Genomic DNA, 27,777 nt, shown 5'->3' on the forward strand with positions numbered 1-27,777 from the left:
ATAAGGTAGCCAGGAAGGACCTGAAGAGAGAGCTAAAAGCAGCAAGGAGGGGACATGAAAGGTCCTTAGTTGATAGGATTAGGGAAAACCCTAAGGCTTTCTATAGGTATGTCAGGAATAAAAGAATGACTAGGGTAGGAATAGGTCCAGTCAAGGATAGTAGTGGGAAGTTGCGTGTGGAGGCTGAAGAGATTGGGGAGACACTGAATGAATACTTTTCGTCAGTATTCACTCAGGAACAGGACATTGTTGTCGATGTGAATACTGAGTCACAATTAAGTAGAATGGATGGCTTTGAGGTATGTAGAGAAGAGGTGTTGGAAATTCTGGAAAGGGTGAAAATAGATAAGTCCCCTGGGCCTGATGGCACTTATCCTAGGATTCTCTGGGAAGCAAGGGAGGAGATTGCAGAGCCATTGGCCTTGATTTTTATGTCCTCGTTGTCTACAGGAGTAGTGCCAGAAGATTGGAGGCTAGCAAATGTGGTTCCCTTGTTCAAGAAGGGGAGTAGGGATAACCCTAGTAACTATAGGCCGGTGAGTCTCACTTCTGTTGTGGGCAAAATCTTAGAGAGAATTGTAAGGGATAGGATTTATGAACATCTGGATAGGAATAATGTGATCAAGGATAGTCAGCATGGTTTTGTGAAGGGCAGGTCGTGCCTCACAAACCTTATTGAATTCTTTGAGAAGGTGACGAAGAAGGTGGAAGAGGGGAAAGCGGTAGATGTGGTGTATATGGATTTTAGTAAGGCGTTTGATAAGGTTCCCCATGGTAGACTACTGCAAAAAATACGGAGGTATGACATTGAGGGCGAGTTGGAGGTTTGGATTAGGAGTTGGCTGGCTGGAAGAAGACAGAGGGTAGTTGTTGATGGCAAAGGTTCATCTTGGAGTGCCGTCACTAGCAGTGTTCCGCAAGGATCTGTTTTGGGACCATTGCTGTTTGTCATTTTTATAAATGACCTGGAGGAGGAGTTAGAAGGTTGGGTGAGCAAGTTTGCGGATGATACGAAAGTCGGAGGAGTTGTAGACAGTGAGGAAGGATATGGCAGGTTACAGCGGGATATAGATAAGCTGCAGAACTGGGCAGAAAGGTGGCAAATGGAGTTCAATGTAGGTAAGTGTGAGGTGATTCACTTTGGTAAGAGTAACAAAAAGATGGGGTACTGGGCTAATGGTCGGATACTTGGTAGTGTGGATGAGCAGAGGGATCTTGGTGTCCATGTACACAGATCTTTGAAAGTTGCCACCCAGGTAAATAGTGCGGTGAAAAAGGCATATGGCGTACTGGCTTTTATTGGTAGAGGAATTGAGTTCCAGAGTACTGAGGTCATGTTGCAGTTGTATAAGACTCTGGTGTGGCCACATCTGGAGTATTGTGTGTAGTTTTGGTCGCCATATTATAGGAAGGATGTGGAGGCACTGGAACGGGTGCAGAGGTGGTTTACCAGGATGTTGCCTGGTATGGTAGGAAGATCGTATGTGGAAAGGCTGAGGCACTTGGGGTTGTTTTCATTGGAGAGAAAAGAAGGTTTGGGGTGACTTGATAGAGGTGTATAAGATGATTAGGGGTTTAGATAGGGTCGACAGTGAGAATCTTTTTCCACGTATGGAGTCAGCTATTACAAGGGGGCATAGCTTTAAATTAAGGGGGGGTAGGTATAGGACAGATGTTAGGGGTAGGTTCTTTACTCAGCGAGTCGTGAGTTCATGGAATGCCCTGCCAGTAGCAGTGGTGGACTCTCCCTCATTATGGGCATTTAAGCGGGCATTGGATAGGCATATGGAGGATAGTGGGCTAGTGTAGGTTAGGTGGGCTTGGATCGGCGCAACATCGAGGGCCGAAGGGCCTGTACTGCGCTGTATTCTTCTATGTTCTATGTGCGAGAGAGAGAGAGACGGTGAGAGGGAAAGAAGGTGAGAGTGCCTGAGAGGGACAGCGTGAACAAAAAAGAGAGTGAGAGTGAGATCGCATGAGACAGAGAGTCAGCAAGAGGAAGAGTACATGAGTAAGAGAGTGAGAGACAGCACAAGTGAAAGAAATGAAACGTGAGCAAGAGTGAGACAGTACAGTGTGTGAGAGAGTGAGGGAATAAAATAGTTGGGGGGGTGGGGGGGGGGGGGGAGTGCAAAAATGTACACCAGGGAGCATCACGATTTCAACTGAGTGTGTGTGTGTCTAGAGGATGGCCCTGATCTGCAGCGGACCACACCAGCCCCTCCCCTACTGAAGTGTTTCTCTATGAAACTCCAGGGAAGGGCCGGGGAAGGGGGAGAGGACAGAGAGAGAGAGAGAGAGAAATCAGAACCGTCAGTTGGCACTCCCCTCTCTGTCCCACACCTACCCAGGGACTCACATTAATCACTGCAGTTTGTGGCTGAGTCAGGGACCTTGCCCAAAGCGAACGCCAGTCTAGAAGGCCCCCTGACCCCGCTCAGTCCCTTCCTGCCCAACTCTGATACATCTTCCCAACTAATTAACGTGACAGGTGACCGAAGGAAGCAGCTGCCAACTGTGAAGAGACTACACAATAAATAACACTCGAGCCTCATTCCCATCATAAATAAATCAGCTTTTAATGAGTGACCCTCAGAGACAGTGTTTCTAGTTTACACAGGGAGCTCCCCAACCAACTCTGGATTGAGTTAAGGGGTCAAAGGCCAGGCCATGGTTAGAAACTGCTCTCCATGAAGAGGGCAGAACAACTTGCATTTATATAAAACCCTCAGGACACACCAAAGAGCTTTATGACCAAACAACCCCTTTTGCTTTTGAAGCATGGTCAGAAAGGGCGAAATTGTAGCAGACAATATGTGCACAGCAAGATCCCACAGAGAGCAACGTGAAAACCACCACCAGAGGGTGTGTTTCGTTTTGGTGCAGGATTGTAAGTGAAAATAAACAGGAGCAAGGACCCTCAGGAAGAACTTGCCTTCAGCTTTGACAAAGTGCTGCGGAGGTTTGGAGGTGGGGTCGGAGAGCTGTGGCGTACGCTTCAGGTCCACACCCGTTTCTGAAATATAGGCATGTCTTCCGAAGAAGTGGCACTCCCTTCCCTAAGGCAGAAGCAGGGAGGTCGTTTCCACTGGCGGGTGAAAGTAGAACTAGGGGCATCGTCGCAAAATAAGACAGGAGTAGATTTAGGACGATAAGACGTCGGAGCAGAAGTTAGGCCATTTGTCCCATCGAATCTGCTCTGCCATTCAACACCATTCTCCCGCTTTCTCCCCGTAACCAGCCAAAGAATTGCCCATCTTTAGTAGAGCGTGCTATTGGACTGAGCTCACAGACAGGATGATCAGAGGGGGTGTGGTGCCTGGCAATGGTATCTCACCTGAAACACAGCACCTCCAACAGGTCAGCATTTGGTGCTGCACCTGGAGCTTCTGCCTGCACCCGGTACTTTGGGAAACGTGGGTTTGAAATGACAGAGGTTCAGGACGAGAGGTGAGAGTGAGCGTGCACCATCCACCACCCCACACGGCCTGAACTTCCCAGTGACTCACAGCATCTGAGGTGCAGTTTCCAGCAATAAAAGGAATGGGAATCATTTTTAAAACTGGAACAGTTTTCACACTTCTGATCCTGTTTTCTCATTCCAGGAAACAGACTCCAACGACATGAGTCAGAGTGCGAGGGCTTACTAATCTGTAGATGCACAATCATTTCTCAAATTTTTAACAGCATATTTCATCCCGAATCGTTTGGCGCTGCTTGCAGACATTGAGGGGAAACACTGATGGCGTTGTTAATAAATTGAGCTCAGATTAAGCTGGCAGCTGGTGCAATCTCATTTTCTGGTCCGCGTTGTCCTGAAGGCAGTTACTTGCTGCAGACAGAGCGGTTCCTCCACTGATTCCCACATAGCCCACAAACAACCAGAACTACGCTCAAACCCTGACAGGGAACATCAACAAGCTAGCCGACGGAATTGTTACAATGTAAGGGCAGGCCTTTCCGCCCATCATGCCTGTGCCTGCTCTCCCAATGAGCAATTACCCTGCCCATTCTTCCCTAGAATATTATCCAGCTCATTCCTGATAGCTTCGATTGAACCTGCCTCCCCTTTCCATTGTTGGGAAGTGCTTTTCAGATCCTTGACGCTCGCTGCACACTCCCTTCCTCCGATCTCCATTGTTGTTTTCATCATTTACCTTAAATCTGAGCTCTCTCATTCCTTCCACCAATGGGAACAGTTTCCACTCATCCACACACTCCAGGTGCCTCTAGATCAAACACTTCAGTCAAATCTCCTCTCAATCTCCCCTGCTCCAAAGATAACCCCCAGCACCTCCAATCCATCCATTCCTCAACCCTGAAATTGTTCTGGTGTTTCTTTCACTGGAGCAATGGAGGAAGAGGTGGACTGTGTTGGACAAACATTAACAAGGGGAAATCTGACTGGTTTCCTCCCACTCCTAACGCCCAAGGCCATGTGTCAAGGTTGGGAGAACAGTGAGGACTGAAGATCAGAGTCGAGAGTGTAGTGCTGGAAAAGCACAGTAGGTCAGGCAGCATCCGAGGAGCAGGAGACTCGATGTTTCCAGCATGGGCCCTCCATCAGGAATTCCTGATGAAGGGCTCATACCCAAAATGATGATTCTCCTGCTGCTCGGACGCTGCCTGACCTGCTGGGCTTTTCCAGCACCACCTTGACACGTGTCGGGATTGCCAGCTCCAAACCGGCTAACCTGGTCTGGACAATCCCTGGAACTACATCCCAAGCTTGGGATGAATCTCAGTCTGGACAGAGTCAAAGTCCTGGGAAAGGAATTTGAGCAACGAAACACACTGAAAATGTTAAACCCTCTTCAACAATGGGTTCAAGAAAATGTTCCAAAGTGGGTATGCAGGAAGATGGAAACTTATGGAAGTCTACGGTGTATTGGAATTGTCACTCACAGTATTCCAGAGGCCCTGATAAACGGTCTGGGGATATGGGTTCAGCTCTCACCACAGCAGCCGCTGGGATCCAGACTCTGCCAATGACATTTGGCCATCTCAGTGATGACAATGACAACAACAATCATCGAGCATTGTAAACACTCATCATGTTCCCTGAAACCCTTCAGGGAAGGAAATCTGCCACCTTCACCCGGTCTGACCTCACATGTAAGTCCAGACCCCCAGCAAATGCGGTTGACTCTTACCTGCCCTCTGATTTGGGTCCACTCAGTTCAAGGCCAATTGGGGGCAGGCAACATCTGCTGTCTTGTCAGGGACACCCACGCATCCCATGAAAGGGACTGGAATAAAAGGCAATGAAGAGGCACCACAGTCTGACCAGACCTTGGGGCTGCTCTCCAATTAGTGAGAGACGTCTGGTGGCGGTTTTACCTGAGGGTCACCACGCCTCAGGTGAGGGGAGAGATGGAGACGGAGAGTCCTTCACGGTCACCTCAGGCCGTGCAAGAACCCCTGCTGTTGGTATCGCTCTGCATCACAAACCCATCACCCAAACGTCTGAGCTAATCCACTCCCAAAGGGCAAAAGACGAGGCAAGATTGTGAGCTGCAACTGTTCACATTTGACACCACAGATTTCAGAATAAACAATTTGGTCAGAATAAACAAGTAGAAAACAGCATTGATACTTTCCAAAGGATCTTTTCACCTCCTCCATTAAATGAAGGTCAACTCCTTCCTCATCTATCAGTGATTCTAAAAGGAAGATTTGAAACATTCTTTTGCAGCCAGACACTCAGAGGCAGGGTGGAAAGCTGTCCTTCCCCAGTCTCCCGTGCAGATATGGAGGTATTCAGCAAAGCTGGTGTTTGAAGGAAAGAAGGGAGAATGGCAGAGTTGGCTCCATCGATTCTAAAGAGGAGTCACAGCAAACTCGAGAAGGAAGGGGGGGGGGGGAACATCACAGCTCCGACATGTGACTCAAAGAGGAGTAAGGCTCTCAAAGTCTTCCTCAACTAAGGTCACCAAAACACAGTGCAAGTGTTCATTCAGCTCATCTCTCTGGGATCTCACTCTGCACAGATAGCTGTTCTGATGAAGCAATGACCACACCTTGTGAAATGCTTTGGGATATTTCAAAGCCAAGAGAGAATGCCAACTGTTCATTCCCCGCCCCACCTCGCAACCTCTTCCTTTCCTGTCTCTGTTCTCCCCACTCCCTCGCCCCAACTCTTTCTGTCTCCCTCCAGCTTCTCTCCCTTTCCTCTCTCCAGCCTTGTCCTCCACCCTCCCCACCCTCCGTCTCTGCTGGTAATCACAGGGAGACTCTGTGACATGTACTCACTTCCCTGTTTACCAGATGATGATTAACACAGACCATCAATCAGACCTAAATCTGGCCCTGGTGTCACCAGTTACTTTCTAATTGAATGACTCACTGCAGACGATGACCTCCATGTGGGGCCCCTTCATTATTTAAATTACTTGTTTGTTCAGCTCCTACACCAGCATGAGACAGCCAGCACAATTGGCTCCAGTTTAACCACCAGCTTCACACTGATCATCTCTGGCCTCGACTCAAGATGGCCAACCTTCCAGCTCCAGAGAAAATCAGGAGACTCAATGCGGCTGTCTCTGAAACACGGCAAAAGCACATACCAGCTGCAAACAGCCTGGAATATCCTCCCCAACTGCTGAGCAGTCCCATAAAGTCACTCTCTCTGACCCCTGTGAGTCAGTCACCTCTCTACCCTCCTCTCTCCTTACCCCTCCCTCTCCCTCTGAACGCCCTCAATCTCTCTATCTCTCTTTCCCTCCCACTCCTTCATCACTCTGCCCAACTCTCTCCCTCCCACTCGGTCTCTCCCTAGCTCTATTCTTCCTGTTTCTCTCTCTCTCCCTCCCACTCCACCCTCAGTCTCTCTCTCCCTCCCACTCCTCTTTACTCTGTCTGTCTCTCTCTCGCCCTCCCTCCCACGCCTCCTTCGCTCTGTTCTCTCCGTCTCTGTCACCGTCTCCATCTCTGACCCCCTCCCACTCCCTTTCTAATTAATCACTAGCAGCTCTGCCACTGGTTTTGTCGTTGGATGAACACAGTGAACAGTAAAGGACAAAGCTGTAATAATTCAACAGGTCCATGGATAGAATTCCAGGAAAAAGGGAAACAATAGGAACAGGGAACAGTGTTGAGTTCATCCTCCCTCATCCTGATACAATGATAATGGGAGTTATTGATGAATCACAGCAATTAATCCCTACCAAACAGTCTACAACAGACTCAGGAAATCCCCCAATACTGAAAATATTTGGGAACCATCGTCCTAAAGTCACCCATTCCTCGCTCAGCACCTTACACTCCCCACACATCATGGCTCACATTGCAGAGTGACCTCTCAGTGGAGCTCTCTGGCCTGGGAGGTCAGTCTCCCCATTACCGATAGTCTGTGAGAGTGTTGGTATCACCTTAGAGGAGTTACACTGAAGAATATACCAGCCGGGCAGTGGAGAAAGGAGACAAAGGGCCCAGAGTTCCTAGAATCCCTATAGTGTGGAAATAGGCCCTTCGGCCCAACAAGCCCACACTGACCCTCCAAAGAATAACCCACCCAGATCCCTTCCCTTAAACTATTATTCTACATTTACCCCTGATTAATGCACCTAACCTACACATCCCTCAACACTTTGCCCAATTTAGCGTGGCCAATTCACCTGACCTGCACGTCTTTGGATTGTTGGTGGAAATCAGAGCACCTGGAGGAAACCCGCATAAGACACAGGGAGAATGTACAACTCCACATGGACAGTCACCCAAGGGTGGAATCGAACCCAGGTCCCAGGCAGCAGTGCTAACCACTGAGCTACCATGCCACCCCAGGGTGAACTATTCCCTCCCGAGGTTGGTATCCGGTCAGGACTAAGTGAGAATCTTGTTGTGACTTTGGGAAACATGGTGGAATGTTACCTGCAAATGCTTTGGAGATTCGATCCTTCTTCCATTCCCAGGGCTGGTCGTATTCTCCTGGCGGCCGCTCATCGTCCTCTGGGAGACGACTCTCTCGGAGGCGATGGGAGACTGGCTTCTCCGTGTCGGACTCTCCGCCGTTCTCCATGGGCTCGTACGGTGTGTCGTATAGTGGCAGCGGTCTGCTGGATACATCCTTGGACCCTCTCCGGCGTATCTCTGCGTGACATCAGGACAGAGTGTTAACAAACTATGAAAACACCTAACCATTTGGCAGGTTCTGATTAGAGGGAGACGGTCGGTTTTAGAACATCAGGGTTAGGTGAGGGAGTACCCCAGGCCCTCAAGCCTCTTCACCATTCTGCTGTGATGAGACACCAACATTCCATGAAGGAATTCTTAAAAATACAGATTGGGCCCTTAGATAACCAAAAGGCTCTAAACCAAACAATTCCAAATCGTAAACATAGATTATAGCAGGAATAGGCCATTCAGCCCTTCAAGTCTACTCTACTATTCAATATGACGATGGCAGAGGGATTTAAAAAGATATGAGGGCCAATATTTTTTAACACAGAGAGTGGAATGAGCTTCCTGAGGAAGTGGTGGATGTGGATACAATTATAATGTTTAAAAGACATTTGGATAAATTCATGAATAGGAAAGGTTTGGAGGGATAGGGCCAGGAGCAGCCACGTGGGACTAGTTTAGTTTGGGATTATGGTCAGTATGGGTCGGCTGGACCCAAGGGTCTGTTTCTGTGTTGTATGACTCTATGAGCCTATGGCTGATCATCCAACTCAATACCTTTTTCCGCTTTCTCCGTAGTTCTTTGACCCCTTAAACCCTAAGGTCTAGCCATCTTCTCTCTAGAAACATTCGATGCTTCTGCGGCAGTGAGTTCCATTGGCTCCACACTCTCTGGGTGAAGACACTTCTCATCTCAGCCTTCAATGGCCCGGCCTGTATCCCAAGACCTGGTTCTGGGGCATCTTCTTGCATTGTTCATACTCTTCTCAGCTCCAGAAACCTACCCCTGCGAACCCCTGTCTTTCGTTCTCTTTCTCATATTGCATCCCTTGATTGCAACATGGTCCCTTGACACAACACAACTTGCAGACCTGGTCCCTCGGGGCTGGGATGCACCAGCCCTCCACTGCATACCCCTCTTGAGGAGGGCACTAAGACTTGCTGCCTCTACATGTGACTCCGACACCTGCAGGAACTCTGGTAACCTCACCCACCTCCCCAGAGTCCCTCCAGAGTGCTCTCTTCTTGTCGCTACAGTCAGGTTTTGCGATGCCAAGGCATACAAGGCTATGGGCCAAGTGCTGGAAAATAAGCTTACGATATTGAGGTGAGTGCTTTTGACTGGCACAGAAACAATGGGCCAAAGGGCCTTTTTCTGTGCTGTAGACCTCAATAACTCTCTGATACATGGGGAGCATGTGGTGGTGGAACAGTGGGAAGTGAAACAACGAGAATTCACCAAAGGGACGAGAAGAGAAACAGCAGCATGATTCCCTCAGAGTTGGACTCGAGAAGATAAATAATGGCGTGGTGGAGACGTGTTGGAGGCTGGAGCTGGGGAATGGGACGAGAGGCTGCTTTTTCCTGTAACCATGTGACAGTGAGTAATCAAACAGGCTGAAAGCTGCTCAAGGGAAAACAGAACCAATTTGAGCTCAGAGCAGTTTGCTCCCTCATTAATTAGCTGTAAGCCTCACCTTCCAGAAGTAGAGAAGAAGGTCATTCATTATGGCTTCCATATATCAAACCTGAATGGCCTTTAACACTGCAGCCTGCATAATTAAACTTTAAAGTTACATTTAGACCATGTGCTTTTAGAATGCAGCACGTTATTGCTTCAATTGTGCCCTAGGGTTTTTACCTGATACAATCATTAATACAGTGCATTTGCACACACAATTCATCATCCAAACATAACCTTTACGCCATGGTAATGTAGGTTATTAATAACCCTTCCTATGTACAATTAGCAGAGGACAGTAGAAATGCAGAAAATACCATAAATCACATCACTAATAGGTTGATACCCAAATCTTTTTTGCCCGCTTCATGAAGAGCTGCTCTCTGTTTGGGGTACAGCCCTCTACACACTCATATGCTAGTCCTGGCATTGACTTTTTGATTATGGGCAATGGATGGCTATTCAACCACAGGAGATATCACAACCACATGGTAACCAGTTCCCACCAGGAGACTACTTGTGACTTATCTAGTAATGTACAGATGGTTAAGCAATCACATTCAAGAACCTCTCAGTCTTTCCTCTTCTCTCTGTCTCTCTCTCATCCCTTCCTGTCCACAGGATTTGTGCATGTTTCTCACTACCTCAAGGGCAAGAAGCAGCAATGGATTGGAGCTTATCCCATCAGAATATAAATAATGTTGGAGACCTCTCCAGGGCTGTTGTCTTAATGGGAGGCTTTCAGCTCTGCTGTGAATTATGGGATACACTGACCTCCATTGCATCTCTTCCTCAGAGCACGAGAAAGGAAAGATGGTGGGAATTCCCAAGGTAGTTGGTACAAGTTCAAGATCAGACTCCTTAAAAGCAGTGATGTGGAGAGCTCTCACATGAGCTGAATGCGGCAGAGTCGATATACCTGCAAATTTACACTCTTCCGACAATCTGTCTTCTTTCGTTGCTACAACATTAAAGTAGCTGCCACATTATAGAATTCCCACTTACACCACAGCATTCCATTACTTTATCATAAATGCCACAGTTAATTCAAATGAAGTGTCTAACTGTAATTTGAAGTACTTTACTTTGGGCTTAATCTATTTTTGACCATGTAACGGGTCAATATTTGAGTGTAAATTGACACCAATGGGTTTGTTCAGTCAATTCCGCAATGGGAAAGAATTCACTTACACCAACGCTATTAATGTGCCAGAGACTCAATTCTATCTCTTCATTTACTGCCACCAGCAATGGCAATTAGAAAAGCATCTATCGATCTAGTCCTTTGGATCACTGGCAGTGCCACCCCTGCCAGCAGTGTATCAACATTCACAGGAGTGGCTCTGTAGGAAAGGATCTGTATTTAAAGGGGATTTCCCAGAAATATAACAGGAAATGCTGAGGTTTCCTTGAAGAGTGGCAATATCCATTGGAAGTCCCTTGAAACTGAGTCAGAATGTGTTGCGTTAGCTGGGAATACCCAAGGAGTGCACCAATAATTTACAAGAGCACCTCAGGAATGCACCGGTATTAAAGCAAGTGCTCCCTGGAATGAATCAGCAACTGCATTAGAAGATTTCAACATCAGAAACAGGAAATGTAGACCATTCAGCCCATTGTGCCTGCTGCTCCCATTCAATAGTGATCTGGGCTGATTGTAGGCTTCAATTCCACATTTCTGCCCTCTTCCCATATCCCTCAATGCTAAAAAATCTGTTGATCCCAGCCTTAAATTTTAATTAACAATGAAGATTCAAGTGCTGGAAAAGGGGATTACAATCATTAGTTGGTGTTTTTTGATTGTCACAGAATTGATGGGCCGAAGGGCCTTTTTTTTCAGGTTCTGCTGACCTCTAGGACACAGGGAGAACACATGATGGAATGCATCTCAGTGGGGTAGAAAATCCCTGAGATTCACAAGCCTTGGAGTGAAGTCATTTCTCCTCATCTCAGTCCTCAGTGCACAGCCCCTGTTCTGGAGAGTCTGCTCATATCCCGGCCAACAAAGCTCAATCTCTCACTCTCCAACCCCCTTAGAACTTTGTACATTGCAATTCAATCACCTCACATTTTTCTGAGTTCTGTCTCCAATTTATTTAGCATCTCATCACAGAGACGGATCCAGCTACCCTTTGCTGTATCCCAGACAGACATATCTTCAAATACAGAGACAAAATCTGTGCTCCAGTTTTGATCTCATGACAGCTCTGTACTATCATGGCATGACTTCCTCATTCTTATATTTCAAGCTCCTTGTGTCAAATGCCAACGTGCTGTACACTTTCCTAATTGCTTGTTGTATCCGCGTTTCTCTCATGCAAGTACACCCAAGTCTCTTGGAACACCAGCATTTGCAAAGTCCATGGTATTGGTTCCCAAGGCTGTACCAATAGTCCCAGGAGGTTCACAGGACTGCATTAATACTTACAGGATCTACAGAGAGATTAGGAACAAAGGGCATGATCTCAGAGTATGGGGTGGCTCATAAACAGAGTTGAGGAGGAATTACCTGTGAACTCATTACCAAACAGTGCCATCATGGCTGGGTTCTTAATATACTCAAGGCTGAGATTAGACAAAGTTTTAATCAGTAAGTGGAGTCAAAGGTTATGGGGATAAGGTAGAAAAGTGAAGTTGAGGATTGTCAGGTCAGCCATGATCTCATTGAATAACAAAGCAGACCTGATGGGCCGAATGGCCTACCTCCACTCCTACATCTTATGGCATTACAGGGTATCCCTGGGAATGTGCCAATGTTCATAGGAAATCTCTGTCGCAGTAACATGTTAAAGCCAGAACCCGACATGAATCATCCTCCTGAACAGATGAAAGGAACAAGTGACTGAAGAGAAAACAATTTTCATATTTCACCAACGCTCTTTCAGGAAACACTCTCTGAGCACAACAGAAATAATCGCAGACCTTACCTGACCAATTAGCTTTCTTTACATTCCTAATTTCAACAATCCTTCACCCTAATTACGAGCAAGTTAAACATTGCGATGTGCACCACTCTATTCTCCAGCACAATCACTCAAACAGATTAATTGCTCTGCTCAGAATAAATGTAAAAGATACCCCATGTGTAAGCTGTGCTTGGCATGGAGCATTATTCAGACAGGTGCCCGGAACTATCAGCTCAGGAGGGATTTCAGGCAGCTGGTATCAGGTCCTGCCAATCAGTGAGGGTGACAGCTCCAAACCTGACATTCGGTGCCTACATTGCAAGTTCTGCTAATTTGAGCGAGAAGCACATGTGGCTCGGTTTATAATGTGAAGAGAACATAACTGACTAGAGTTGTCGAGCTGTACAGCACGGAAACAAGCCTTTCGGTCCAACTCGTCTATGCTGACCTGATATCCTAAATTAATCTAGTCCCATTTGCCAGCATTTGGCCCACATCCCTCTAAACCCTTCCTATTCATATAACCATCCAGATGCCTTTTAAATGCTGTATTTGTACCACCCTCTGCCATTTCCCCTGGCAGCTCATTCCATACACCACTGCCTCCATGAATAAGTTGCCCCTTACGTCCCTTCTTATATCTTTCCCCTCTCACCCTGAACCCATGCCCTCTAGTTCTAGACTCCTGGGAAAAGACTTTGACTATTTATCCTATCCATGCCCCTCATGAATTCATAAGCCTCTATCAGGTCACCCTTCAGCCTCTAACACTCCAGGGGAAAACAGCCCCAGCCTATTCAGCCTCTCCCTGGAGTTCCATGCCCGGAAATATTCTTGTAAACCTATTCTGAACCCTTTCAAGTTTCACAACATCCTTCCGATAGCAGGATAGCCAGCACCATTCCCAGCCTCCGGCACCAACACTCTAAAGCAGCAGTGTGTACCATCTTCAAGATGCACAGCAGTCACGAAGCAAGGTGCCTTCAACATCACCTCACAACATTTAACCTCTTCCACCGAGAAGGGTGAAGGCAGCCAGCACACACTGCCAATTCCAAGAGAGACACACGCCAACCTGATTTTGGAATAGAGCATACATCATTTATAGGTCAAAATCCAATGGCTTCACTTGCCCACTGGACTAAACCTTGTACACTTCTAATCAGTCTCCTCAGGAACTCTGAAGGTGCGTCCATATTTGCCCATTTTTCTTATTTCAGAGCTGAGCCTCAGCACTGAAACCCGACAGCTTTCTCCAACACAAGGTGCTATACAAATCTAAAATACCTTCTCCCTCAAAGGGTGGCTCACTATTTCAACACTGAGAATGATAAACTTCTTTAAACAAGAAGGACACATTTTCTTTGTAGAACTGTAAACATGCAGAAAATGGCAGTGCAGAACTAAAAGTGGAAATAGCAGGTAGGATGGGGTGTGACTAAGAAGTTGATCAAAGAGATGGATTTTAAGGAGATTCCTGAGGCTGAAGAGGGGTGGAGAGGTTTAGGGAGGGAATTCAAGAGTGTAGGGTGGTGGGTGCTCAGCAAACTACCACTAGTGCAGAGGCGATTGTGGTCAAACTCAAAAAGGAGGCAGAAATTGCAGAGGGTTGGTAGTGAGGCTAGAGGTGGTCAGAAAAGCTAAGGCTATGAAAGAGTTTTAAACTTGGGATATTGTGAGCTAAGGCAGGTGAGAGAGTACAGAGGGGGATTGACTTGCCTTCATCAGTCAGAGCATTGAGTAGAGGAGTTGGTACGTCATGTTGCGGCTGTACAAGGCTTTGGTGAGACTAATTTCATGTACAGTTCTGCTCACCCTGCTATAGGAAGGATGATGTTAAACTAGAAAGGGTCCAGTTAAAAGATTTACAAGGACTTTGCCAGAACTAGAGGGCTTGAATTATGAGAAGTGGCCAAATAGGCTGGGACCTTTTCCCTGGAGTGTCAGAGTCTGAGGGATGACCTTATAGAGGTTTATAAAATCACGAGGGGCATGAATAGGGTGAATAGCCAAGGTCTTTTCCCCAGGGGAGGGGAGTCCAAAACAAGAGAGCTTCGGTTTAAGGTGAGAGGAAAAAGATTTAAAACGGATCGGAAGGGCAACTTTTTCACACAGAGGTTGGTGCGGATGTAGAATGAACTGCCAAAGGAAGTGGTAGAGGCTGGTACAATTATAACATTTAAAAGACATTTGGACAGGTACATAAATATTATAGGTTTAGAGGGATATGGACCAAAAGCAGGTAAATGGGAATAGTTCAGTTGAGGATACCTGGTCAACATGGATAAGTTAGACCGAAGGGTCTGTTTCTGAGTTGTATGACCCTGTGACTTCATGCAAGTTACGGTATGAGTAGCAGATGTTTGAATGAGCTAAAGTCGACAGAGGGTGCAAGATGTGAAACCAATCTCAAACAGGGCTCAACAGTAAAAGAAAAAGTAAATTAGGACATTTAGTAGAAACATCGATTTCATGTGATTCAAACAAATGTTATTGAGTCTAAATTAAACAGAGTAATGAGCAGGAGTTTAATACATCTGAATAACCGAGTAAGGATACTGCAAGGTTTAAACAGTTGTGGAATATGAAAAAGCACAAACCTGTTTCCAAGGAGGAATTTTCCTGGAGTGAAAAGGTTTGGTGGGAACAATTGAATTATGCGGGGACCATTTTTCACAGCTATTTCATTTGTCCTGACAGCTATTCAATTAGTTTCAGTGTCCCCCAGTGACTACGCACAGAGACAAATGCAATCAAGATTTATACAAGGACTCCGGCAAATTGACTGCCCAATTAGAGTGCAGGCTGGCAGGATCTTCTTTTCCCAGTCTCACTCTACATTTTAGCTTTGTGTGTGTGTGTGTGTCTCTTTTCACATGGAGTGGGCAAACTTCCCAGTTCTGTGCCTATGCCACGGGAGGGTGTCTAGGAGTCGTACTGCCTTTCATGATCAAAGTGCTCAGGATTATGCCTCAGTGTCCCACACAGCAAAAACAAGGGAACCTTGCAAGGAAATAAAACAGGAAAAATCATTCTGGGTGTGGCTGTCTGGATGATCATGGTTAGAAATGCAGATCCCTGTAAAGTTCAGCCCCAGAGTTGCTCGAGAATAAGTGATGTTCATTAGACATTTGTATTTAAGAATGGAGTTCTGGTGGGAATCGTTATGGTGCAGTGGTAGTGTCCCTACCTCTCAGCCACAAGGCCGGCGTTCAAGACCCACATGCTCCAGAAATGTCTCACCTCTGAACAGGTCGATTAGAAAGCATTGTAAGAGTGGAGTTCATGAGATGAGGGAATGGTATAGTGGTGCTGTTGGAGAACTCCCACAATAAACCGATGTGCAAGATCTAATCTTTTGTATTTCCTGAACTCACTTCATCGACATTGCAAAGAAAATGGAACAGCCATAAATCAACATTCCTAAACAAGAAAAAAGTAAAATCATACTGACTTCAAAACATTAGCCAGAATTATTCCAACTGACAGATCTCTGCAGAGATCTTTCACAGAGCTCAAACTCTGAGCTCGAAACTCCTCTAAGAAGTGTTACATTTAAATTATTAAACACTTTTCTGACAGCAAGATTTGAGTTCTTTTTAATCAACAGAGAATGAAGGTGAAAACACTCAGTCTAAACACACTGTAACGCAGAATTTTAAAAAAGCAGGAACTAATGTCTCTATCTATGGTCCATTTCCATTGAGAGCTGGGAGACACTTATATCCCACCAACAATCTCTCACTGCACAGCAGCTCTTTTTCTGAATAGGCAGGAGAACACTACATTACCAAGTGTCTCAGCAATGGATCCTTGACCTAAAATCAGAGAGTCATACAGCACACTCTTCGGTCCAACTAGCCCATGCCAACTCTAATCCCAAACTAAACTATCCCCACCTGGCTGCAATAGATCCATATCTCTCCAAACATTTCCTTTTCATGTACTTTTCCAAAGATCTATTAAACATTGTAACTGTACCCATATCCATCGCTTCCTCTGGAAGTACATTCCACATCCGAACCACCCTCTGTGTAAAAATGTTGCACTCAAGTCTTTTTTAAATCTCTCTGCTCTCACCTTAAAAATATGCCCCATAGTCACACCCTGGCACAAGGAAAAGTCATCTGCCATTCACCTTATACCCTTCTTCATGATTTTATAAACCTCTATAAGGTCAGCCCTCTATCTCCCCATGCTCCAGAGAAAAGAAATGCCAATCTATCTAGCCTCTCCCTATAACTCAAACCTTCCACACCTGGCAACATCCTGGTAAATCTTTTCTGAACCTTCTCCAGCCTGGTAACATCCTCCCTGTAACAGGGTGACCAGAACTGGACACAGTATTCCAGAAGAGGCCTCACCAGTGTTCTGTACAACTTCAATATGACGGCCCAACTCCTATACTCAAAGGTGTGAGCAATGAAAGCAAAGGTGCTAAACACCTTCTTAACTACCTATCAACATGTGATGCAGACTTCAAAGAATTACGTACCTGCATCCCTATGTCCCTCTATTCTACAGTACTACCCAACACCCTACCATTAATTGTATAAGGCCTGCCCTTGTTTGTTTTACCAAAATGCAATACCACACATTTGTCCAAATTAAACTCCATCTGCCACTTCTCAGCCCATTGACCCAACCAATCAAGGTTTCTTTGTGATCTTAGATAACCTTCTTCATTGAAACATTGAACTTAACAATTCACTGAAGTTTAGCCAAAGGAAACCATGCAGCGACAGCCCTATCGCCACTCTAGAGAAGGTGAGACTGTGGCATTCGTGATAAAGTTACTGGACTAAAGCTGGCTGGACGGTTGGTTTGCAATGCGGAGTGATGCCTACAGCGTGGGTTCGATCCCCACACAGGCTGAGGTTACCATGGAGGTCCCACCTTCTCAACCTCCCCCTTTGCCTGAGGGGTATAGATAAGGTCAGTAGCAGGCCTCTTTTCCCTATGGTGGGGGATTTCAAGACTAGGGGGCATATATTTAAGGTGAGAGGATAAAGATTTAAATAAGACATGAGGGTCAATTTTGTTTACACATAGACCGTCAGGTTAAACCACCACCAGTCATCTCTCTCTCTAAGGAGAGCACAGCCCCATGATCCTCTGGGGCTTGCTTTACTTGAATAGTAATCCAGAGGACTAGAGTTAAGTTTAGATTAGATTATATTAGAGTGTGGAAACAGGCCCTTCGGCCCAACAAGTCCACACCAACCCACCGAAGCGTAACCCACCCATACCCCTACATTTACCCCTTACCTAACATTATGGGCAATTTAGCATGGCCAATTCACCTGACCTGCACATCTTTGGACTGTGGGAGGAAACCGGAGCACCCGGAGGAAACCCACGCAGACATGGGGAGAACGTGCAAACTCCACACAGTCAGTCGCCTGAGGCGGGAATTGAACCCGGGTCTCTGGCGCTGTGAGGTTCTAGAGGTATGTCTTCAAATCAGCAGCTGGTGGATTCAATTGAAGGTTAGTGTCAGTGAGAGTGACCATAAAACCATCAATTATTCCAAAATTTCATCTGGCTCATTTATATCCTTTTGGGAAGGAAATCTGCCATCCTTACCCAGTCTGGCTACATGTGACTCCAGACCCACAGCAATGGGGTTGACTCTTAACTACCCTCTGAAATGGGAATCTGGGATGGACAAAAAATGCTGGCATTGCCAGTGATGTCCACATCCTATGAAAGAATTAAAAAGCAAACCTCAGTTGAATAATCTGATAGAGCAACTTTCTGATGGGGTTGAAAGCAAGATAAATACGGGTTTAACACTGTTTGCAATTCAGCAACCCAGCAGCAAGTTCACAAGGTTTTTAAAGTCAGTTCAAATAATTTAATCAACAAGGGAAGGGAAAAAGTTTCTGTCCTGCCAGAAATTGCAAGTATCCGGGCAACCTGGGGAAGGAAGAGACTGGTGATGCCTCATGGCAGTTGAACAGTCTGTGGGGTTGACTGTGGATACATCCACAGAAGAAACCAGGCCTTTACGGGGTAAATCACAACCTACTCCATCAGGGGGCGAGCAGGAGCCTTCCCAATCACTGTACACCAGCTGTTCCCAAGGAGGGAAAAAACAATCAACACCCCTCATCAGGAGCAACAAGATACGACGAGTCTTCACAAACCTTACTCTTAAAATTATGTTAAATAAAATAAAGCGATTCTTCCTAACACAACAGATAATTCGGTAAGGCTTCGTTCCTCTTCACCGATTGTACAGAGAATGTTCCATTGTGACTGACAAGATACACGTGCCAGAGCTGCCTGAACAAGCAACTCAAAAGTTTTTATATCCCTCAGTAACCCAGTCAGCTGCACAAGGTCTAATTAGCTGTATCTGTCTCCATGTGCCAGCTCAGAAATCCAATCTAATTTGGCTACTCGAAGGAAAGTTGATAGACAAAAAAATGCAAACAGGAGATGGGTTCAAAGTGAAGTCATTGACTCTTCATTGAGACATCCAGTTAGGGGCCTGGTCAATGTAGCCACAGGATAAACCTCAATGGGATTTGGTCATAATCAGCTTGGCTTCTGATAATGTCAGGGTTGACTCTAATCCTAACGCAGGATGAGGTGGAGTGTTCATAACCCTATCAACAGTTTTTATAGATTCAAGCCCCAAACCAGGATCTCGGCTCCCATTCCAGGATCTGAGATCCTGATCCAGACTGACACTTTGATCATTTCCTAATGGTTTCCTGCAGTGTAAATGTTGTCTTGAATGGCAAATTCATATTTTTCCTTTGGACCTTTAACGATTGTCCAGCCCCCTACCACCAATGGTGATCATGGCAACCCCCACCTCCCCACTCCCCGTAGGTGCCCTCACCAAGGCCAAGATCAGGTGCATGAACAAATCCTCTCCACGCTGTGGATGGAAATAGATACAACAAACAGGAGACAGTGAGGACTGCAGATTCTGGGGATCAGAGTCAAGAGTGTGGTGCTAGAAATATACAGTAGGTCAGGCAGCATCCGAGGAGCAGGAGAATTGACGTTTCAGGCATAAGCCCTTCATCAGATAGAACAAATACTCAGCATTACAACACCAGCCAGGAAAGAGAAGATTGCTTGGTAGGTGCCATTGCCATTATCCGGGCCCTCCATTGTTTAATGGCATTGAGGGTGGTTTAACCAGGGAGACCACCAGCACTTTTGCAGCTAGGGACATGCCTTCTCTCTGCTCATTATTAATGAATTAGGGACTTGGTTCCAGACAAACCCCCTTCATATTGGACCTTCAGTGACCAATACCATTAAACTGGGCGGGAGTTCAACCCAGGACACAAGAGATCACAATGAATTTGTTATCTCCAAACTAAAGCACTCAGCAGACACCTCACATAGTCAGTATGTGAAACCTAAAGAGAAATTACTATTTATAGTGAGTGAGTGTTTGTGCCAATCCGTCTCTGCACAGTGAGAACGGGAGCTGATTAATGAGAGTGATTCTGATCAATACTTTTATCAATTGGAAAATCAATCTTGGTTTGAATGCTATTGGTTTCTAATATGAGTACACACCGGTGCCCAGCATTAATGAGTAACGATATTTGTTTGTTGCACTCACCATACACCCTGTGCCTTTCAAACTATTCCCTGCTGTGATTAGACACAGTGTAAACTCTAAACTTCAGAACATTTGCAGTTAACTCTCTAATGATCCATCACTTCGACATCAGCCTAACGCACAACCCCAAGTGTCTCAGTCTCTGTACTCCAGCTTCCCTGGGATTCTGCTCACAAGCACATCAGCAAAATGTGTGGTTCTCCAGAACACCACAGAGCCCTCCAAGCCTACACACCCCGTCTTCATAGCTAGCTCACTTCTCCATGGATCATTTTGTTCCTCATCAGCAGACTCATTTATCAGGAACTCCTCCAGCATCTGTCCTCTCCGCCTCCCCATTCTTCTCCATTTTACAGAGGCCTGCCCCTCATCACTTCTGCTTTTTGTCATTGTTGTTGATGGCTTCAGTCCAACACTCATCAAACTGTGCCAGATGTCAGAGGGAGTCAGCACAGACACAGACCCTTCAGAATAACCAGTCCATGCTGACAGAAATCCCAAACTAAACTAATCCCACCTGGCTGCATTTGGACCATTTCCCTCCAAACCCTTCCTATTCATGTCCTTATCCGAATGTAAACACTGTAACTGTACCTCCATCCACTACATCCTCAGGACGTTCATTCCACACAGGAACCATCCCCTGTGTTAAAAAAAGTTACCCCTCATGACTTTTTTAAAGTTTTTCTCTTCTCACCTGAAAAATATGGCCCCAGTCTTGAAATCTCCCGCTCTAGGGAAAGGACACCTGCCACTGACCTTGTCTATAACCCTCTTGATTTTATAAAGCTCAATAAGGTCACTCCTCAACCTCCTATACTCCAGTGAAAAAAGTCCCCGCCACTGCTTACAACTCATATCCTCCATTCTTCTCAACATCCTGGTATGGAATCATAGAACTGTACAGCACAGAAACAGGCCTTTCAGTCCAACTTGTCCATGCTGGCTAAATATCCCACTCCAATCTAGTCCCACTTGCCAGCACTTGGCCCATATCCCTCCAAACCCTTCCTATTCATATATCATCCAGATGCCTCTTAAATGTTGCAATTGTACCAGCCTCCACCACTTCTTGCAGAAGCCCATTCCATACACGTACCATCCTCTGCATGAAACATTTCTCCCTCAAGTCTCTTTTATATCTTTCCCCTCTCTCCCTAAACCTATGCCCGCTAGCTCTGGACTCCCTCACATCCAGGGAAAATACTTTGTCTATTTACCCTATCCATGCCCCTCATGATTTTATAAACCTCTACAAGGTCACCCCTCAGCCACTGATGCTCCAGGGAAAACTGCCCCAGCCTATTCAGCCTCTCCCTATAGCTCAAATCCTGCAACCCTGGCAACATCCTTGAAAATCTTTTCTGAACCCTTTCAAGTTTCACAACATCTTTCCAATACGAAGGAGATCAGAACTGCATGCAATATTCCAACAGTGGCCTAACCAATGCCCTATACAGCCAGAACATGACCTCCCAATTCCTGTACTCAATACTCTGATCAATAAAGGAAAGCACACTAAATGCCTTCTTCACTATCCTATCTACCTGTGACTCCACTTTCAAGGAGCTATGAACCTGCACTCCAAGGTCTCTTTGTTAGCAACACTCCCCAGGACCTTACCATTGAGTGCATAAGTCCTGCTAAGATTTGCTTTCCCAAAATGCAGCACCTCGCATTTATCTAAATTAAACTCCATCTGCCACTCCTCAGCCACTGGCCCATCTATTCAAGATCCCGTTGTAATCTGAGGAACTTTCTTTGCTGTCTACTACACCTCCAATTTTGGTGTCATCTGCAAACTTTCTAACTATACCTGCTAAGTTCATATCCAAATTATTAAAATAAATGAAGAAAAGTAGAGGACCCAGCACCAATCCTTGTGGCACTCCACTGGTCACAGGTCTGAAAAACATCCTTCCTCCACCATCTTCTGTCTTCTACCTTTGAGCCAGTTCTGTATCCAAATGGCTAGTTCTCCCTGTATTCCGTGAGATCTAACCTTGCTATCCACTCTCCCATGGGGAACTTTGTTGAACGCCTTACTGAAGTCCATATAGATCACAGATGAAAGCTTTTGCTCAAAACATCGATTTTCCTGCTCCTCCGATGCTGCCTGACCTATTGTGCTTTTCCAGGATCACTCTAGTCTTGACTCAGTATAGATCATGCCTAATATGCTTCCCTCATCAATCCCCTTTGTTACTTCTCCAAAAAACTCAATCAAGTTTGTGAGACATGATTTCCCACACACAAAACCATGTTGACTATCCTGAATCAGTCCTTGCCTTTCCAAATACATGTACATCCTGTCCCTCAGGATTCCCTCCGACAACATGCCCACCACTGATGTCAGGCTCACCGGTCTATAGTTCCCAGGCATGTCCTTACCACCTTTCTTAAACAGTGGCACCACGTTAGCCAACCTCCAGTCTTCCGGCACCTCACCTGTGACGATCGATGATACAAATATCTCAGCAAGAGGCCCAGCAATCACTTCCCTAGCTTCCCACAGAGTTCTATTTCTTCTGAACCCTCTCCAGCTTAATAATAGCCTTCCTGTCACAGGGTGACCAGACCTGGACACACTACTCCAGAAGAGGCCTCACCAATGTCCTCACCAACCTCAGCATGATGTCCTTTCCTCAGAGTTCACTATCTCCACATCCTGTGGCAGTGCAATAGACGGCTCACCAGATCTTGATTCCTTTCCAATGGGAAAACAGACTTTTCTTTCCTCAAATTCTTTACACCAGCTGACAAAACAACACAATAAGAGGAGTAGCTGCCTCAGATGCGTTCTAACACTCAATAAGATCAAAACTGCAGGAGCTTACAGCTCAGCTCCATATTCCTCAGTTCCCTAGAAGTCTCAAATTCTAGTGACTTCTGGTCCTAACGACCGAAGGTCCACTGTGGAAGAGAATTCCAAAGATTCACAAACCCAGTGAGTGAGGAAATTACTGTCCTGGTCGAACGTTTATTCCAAATTCGAGACTCTCCAGCCCAGCTACAGTAGGAACAATCTGTGTCTCCTTTTCAGGATCCCATTTCAATCAGTTTTCCATCAACAATCTTGCCCTCACTATTTCCTTTAATCTAGGACATGTTCCTCCTCATTCGCTCCATTTACCAGGAAGAAGCTGCCTCCTGTTTTGCTCTCAACTGTCTCTAACTCTGAACATCTCCAAATTTGGAAAAGATTGGAAGACGTTTCTGATATCTGGGGTGGTAACTGATACACCGCCACACCCTCACACTCCTGAACAGACCAGAGGAAAACCTCCTCATACAACTGGCAACCTCTATCAATATAGTACAGGAACAGGCCATTTGGCCCGTCACCTTACTGATAGTTCCTCGGAAGTGCCATCTGATTAGATTAGATTAGATTACTTACACAATGTGGAAACAGGCCCTTCAGCCCAACAAGTCCACACCGACCCTCCGAAGAGCAATCCACCCAGACCCATTCCCCTACATTTACCCCTTCACCTAACACTACAGGCAATTAAGCATGGCCAATTCACCTGACCTGCACATCTTTAGGACTGTGGGAGGAAACCGGAGCGTCCGGAGGAAACCCACGCAGACACGGGGAGAATGTACAAACTCCACACAGACAGTTGCCCGAGGCCGCAATTGAACCCAGGTCTCTGGCGCTGTGCTAACCACTGTGCCACCGTGCTGCCCCACGTTAGTCACACATTAGTATCTGAAAGGGTTAATTGGCATCACAGATAAGCTCCACCTATCAGGTTTTAAAGGACTGCTCCTGAAAGGAGCCAACAGGAGTTACGAGAGTGTTCCAGAGAGCTGCAGTAGTTAGAGCCATACAGTCCAAATAGTGCACACAGACCATGTTCCCAAACTAAACCCATTTCCCTCCAAACCTTTCCCATTCATGAACCTATCCAGAAGTCTTTTAAATGTTGTAACTTTACCTGCATCTACCACTTCCTCTGGCAGTACACACCATATAGAATCCACTCTCCGTGTAAAAGAGTGGTGTTGCGTGTCCTAACTTGTTCATCATGTTAACAGCATGTAACAAAGCAGCGATATGTACTTAATGCTGTGTTGAGCCTAATGGCTCACAAATGACAACGATGTACCTTTGATGCAATGTACCTGACTGATAAATACTAGTAATACATCTTTGTGCTGTTTAATCAAGAGCAAACCTGTCTCTTACTCCTAACTTGCTAGCTATAGCTTAACCCATCAGAAGGATTGCTCACAGCAAATTTACCCATGGACCCCTCACCTGCACTGTCTGACCAAGATGCAGCCTCTAGGGAACCCAGGGAGCAGCTCTGCAATTGTTTAACTCACCTGGTTATATTATGAGAGAATTTTATGTTGCTCAGTGAGATTGCATTTCATTCATCGAAACTCAAGAGAACGCAGGCTCGTTATCATCAATGTCTCCTTGACAGTATGACAACCGTTTCAACTCAAGAATCAATCTCAATAGTCCATGTGTTGTGGGAGGCAGTGGGAAATGGAGGAAGCTAACTGGTTTTGGGATTAGATTTCAGAGGCGTAGTGAACATTGATTTTGACATAATAAGGGGACACAAGAAGACAAGCTCAGTCCCTTGCCCTTTGCCCATAGCTGTGCACATTTAACTTGACAGTCATTGTTCCACTAAAGATCCTCTTGCTCTGAGCTCCACATAATGTCCTCCTTCCACAACCCCTGGTCTCTCAGTGCCACTCTTGACTGTCCGACGCCTTCCTCGCACGTCTACTGTCAGCCATTCTAACATCTGCCATCCAACACCAGAGTAGTGGGCGGCACGGTGGCTAGCACTGGGTTCAATTCCCGCCTCAGGCGACTGTGTGTGGAGTTTGCACATTCTCCCCGTGTCTGCGTGGGTTTCCTCCGTGTGCTCCGGTTTCCTCCCACCGTCCAAAGATGTGCAGGTCAGGTGAATTGACCATGCTAAATTGCCCGCAGTGTTAGGTAAGGGGTAAATGTAGGGGTATGGGTGGGTTGCGCTTCGGCGGGTCGGTGTAGACTTGTTGGGCCGAAGGGCCTGTTTCCATATTGTAATGTAATCTAATCTAACCAACTAGTTTGGTCCCTCTTTCAGCTATTCCCCATACTGCCTGCTCCAAGAAATTGCTGCATCTTTTCAGCTGATCCAAACAGCCAAAATACAGACGTTTCATTTTCTGGATGTCATTGCTCAAAGAGTTATTTTTGCTCTTACAATTTTAAGAACTTCGGCTTGTCTTACTGTCTGCAAATGAATTTTTTTAGTGCATCTACATTTCAAAGACTTTTATATTCCTGCACAATTTTTTGCTGTTAACCCAGTGTCTGAGGCAAACAGGGAAATGGATGAAATGCAGCAACTTGCATTTTCTCCCTTGTTACATGTTTCATTTTTATTTTATTAACACATCCTTTATCTTCACAAACTAATTTCTGGATTTCTCTAGCCTCCCTCTAACACAATCCATCTGCCATCGCATAAAACAAGAGCTAGAGTAGGTCATTCGGCCCCTCGACCCTGGTCCCCCCTTCAATAAGATCATGGCTGATCTACTTGCATTTTGAATTTCACATCCCACCTCCCTTGATTTGATTCCCCTGCCAAGCAAGAAGTTATCCACCTCCACCTTAACAATATTTAACGGTCCCACTACCACCCCTTCTGAGGCAGAGAGTTCCAAAATTGCACAATTCTCAAAGAAAATATTCTCATCTCTGCCCTGAAAGGATGACCCCTAATTGTAAAACATCATTCTGAGTCCAGAATCACCCACAACAGGTTATAATCTTCCCACATCCACATTGTTAAGATAGTTCAAGACCTCATTCACTTTAATCAAGTCACTCACTCTGAAATAATTCCAAGAATCCCATAACCAAGTCGCCTTTTATTTACTCGTGCTTATACATGGACTCTGGATATCTCAATCAGAGCCAGTCCCTTGAAATGAGGAGACTCTCTGAGGTTCCTGTTTACACCTGTCAGCCAGGGCACCCTGATTGGCCCAGGTTAACAGTCCCAAACAGGGATCTCATACTCAACAATGAGATTCACTTGGCCCTTGTCCCAATCACTCCACCCTCACTCTTCAAAGCTCCAGTGGAACAAAAGCCAATCTGCGCTACCTAAAACAACCCACCCACTCGTTCCAGATATCCTTCGATTAAACCTCCTTAGACAACGAGAACAAAGTTGCACACAGTATTCGAGATGTGGTCTCACCAATGTTCTATGTATCTGAACCATAACCTTCTAACCTTTATGTTCAATTCCTCTCGTCATAAAGGACAGCTTTCATTAGCCTTAATTACTCACTGCACCCGCATACTAACTTTTTGTGATCTCACGCTAGAACAGCCAGATCCCTCTGCCCCTCATAATCCTGCAGTTGTGCTGTGTTCAGGTAATTAAAATGTTTTTCATTTTTCCTGTCAAAGTGAACTTCACCTTTTCCCACATTGTACTCCATCTGCCGACACGCTAGACCCTTCTATATCTGTCTGCAATCTCATGTCCTCTTCACAACATACTTTGTGCTTAACTTCGTGTCATCTGCACATATCGCTGTTACACACTTGCACCCTGTGTTTCTTACTGATATAAATTCTACAAAGCTTAGAGCTCAACACAGGCAGGGCTCCACCGGTCCCATTTTACCAGACCATGCCAGTGTGTCACCCTTTACATCACAAGTTCCTATTTTGTGCAGTAACTTACGCGGCACCTTGTCAAATGCTTTCTAGCAATCAGAGTGCAGTACATCTACAGGTCCCCCTTTATCCACAGTTCATGTTAATCCTTCAGATTGATTAATAAATTGATTAAACATGCTTTCCCTTTCACAAACTCTCCCCAATTGCTTTGAGTTTTTTTTCCCCAAGTGCCCAGCTATATGCCCCTGAGAAAAAGAACAGGAAATGACATCACCACAGGAAATAACATCACCAACCCAAAGAAACCCAAACATATATAGCAGGAATTATGTACACTGCTTCGCCTGAGGCCCACTGAAAATGATTCCTAGTAGAGTGACGAAACATCTGGAAATGGATCTCCCATTTCCTACATCCTACATCCAGCTCCTTAATAATTGCTTTCCCACCTTTCCTGGGCAGAATTCAAGCCTAATGGGCCAGAGCTTCCTGTTTTCTACCTCTCTCGCACATCAAATTTTCACTAGCTTCTTCTAAAGAGCTTCAGACCACCACTGTTTTTATTTTCTATCCCTTTGAAGTTCATGTTGAATCCATCCTTCCAGATTTTATTTGATCCATAATATTCTGTGGGTCCTCTGCAGGTAGCACCGTGTCACACAGGTTGATGTTATTCTAATAGATCAGATGTAAAATGGGAGAAAGTAGAACATCAAATCAACTGGGAAACAACATTAAACTAATTCCAGCCTTCCTGCCTTCCCCAGATTCCTAGGCACATCAACTCTCCAGCATCTCACCCAACTGCCTGGTCACAACTCCTGCTGTTCACTTAGTGCTTTGAATTTAGCACGTAAATGGGAATTACACAAGACATGTAAATTTCCTGATGCTGATTCAGTTGGCTGGTTTCAGTCTTTAACCAGACAGAAAATGGTTTACTTATTTCATGGTTTATTCCTGATAGAGATATTCCTGCCAGCATTGGACTGGAGTGGACAAAGTCAGAGGTCACCAGGCTATAGTCCAACAGGTTTAC

General features: G+C 45.7%; 1 protein-coding gene across 8 annotated transcripts in view; it reads right to left on the minus strand.

Annotated features, from left to right (window-relative positions):
- Nucleotides 1–27,777, minus strand: part of shf (Src homology 2 domain containing F) — a 331,264-nt gene that overhangs the window by 238,375 nt on the left and 65,112 nt on the right. For all 8 annotated transcript variants that reach the window (XM_087982144.1, XM_087982146.1, XM_087982148.1 and 5 more), the window contains exon 3: nucleotides 7,870–8,088. In XM_087982144.1, coding sequence (XP_087838270.1) covers nucleotides 7,870–8,088 — 219 coding nt within the window. The remainder of the gene's footprint in view (nucleotides 1–7,869; nucleotides 8,089–27,777) is intronic.

This window comes from Chiloscyllium plagiosum, unplaced genomic scaffold, assembly GCF_037043375.1.
Source record: "Chiloscyllium plagiosum isolate Xiang-an unplaced genomic scaffold, Cpla_swu_hap1 HiC_scaffold_42, whole genome shotgun sequence".
Classification (NCBI taxonomy): Eukaryota; Metazoa; Chordata; class Chondrichthyes; order Orectolobiformes; family Hemiscylliidae; genus Chiloscyllium; species Chiloscyllium plagiosum.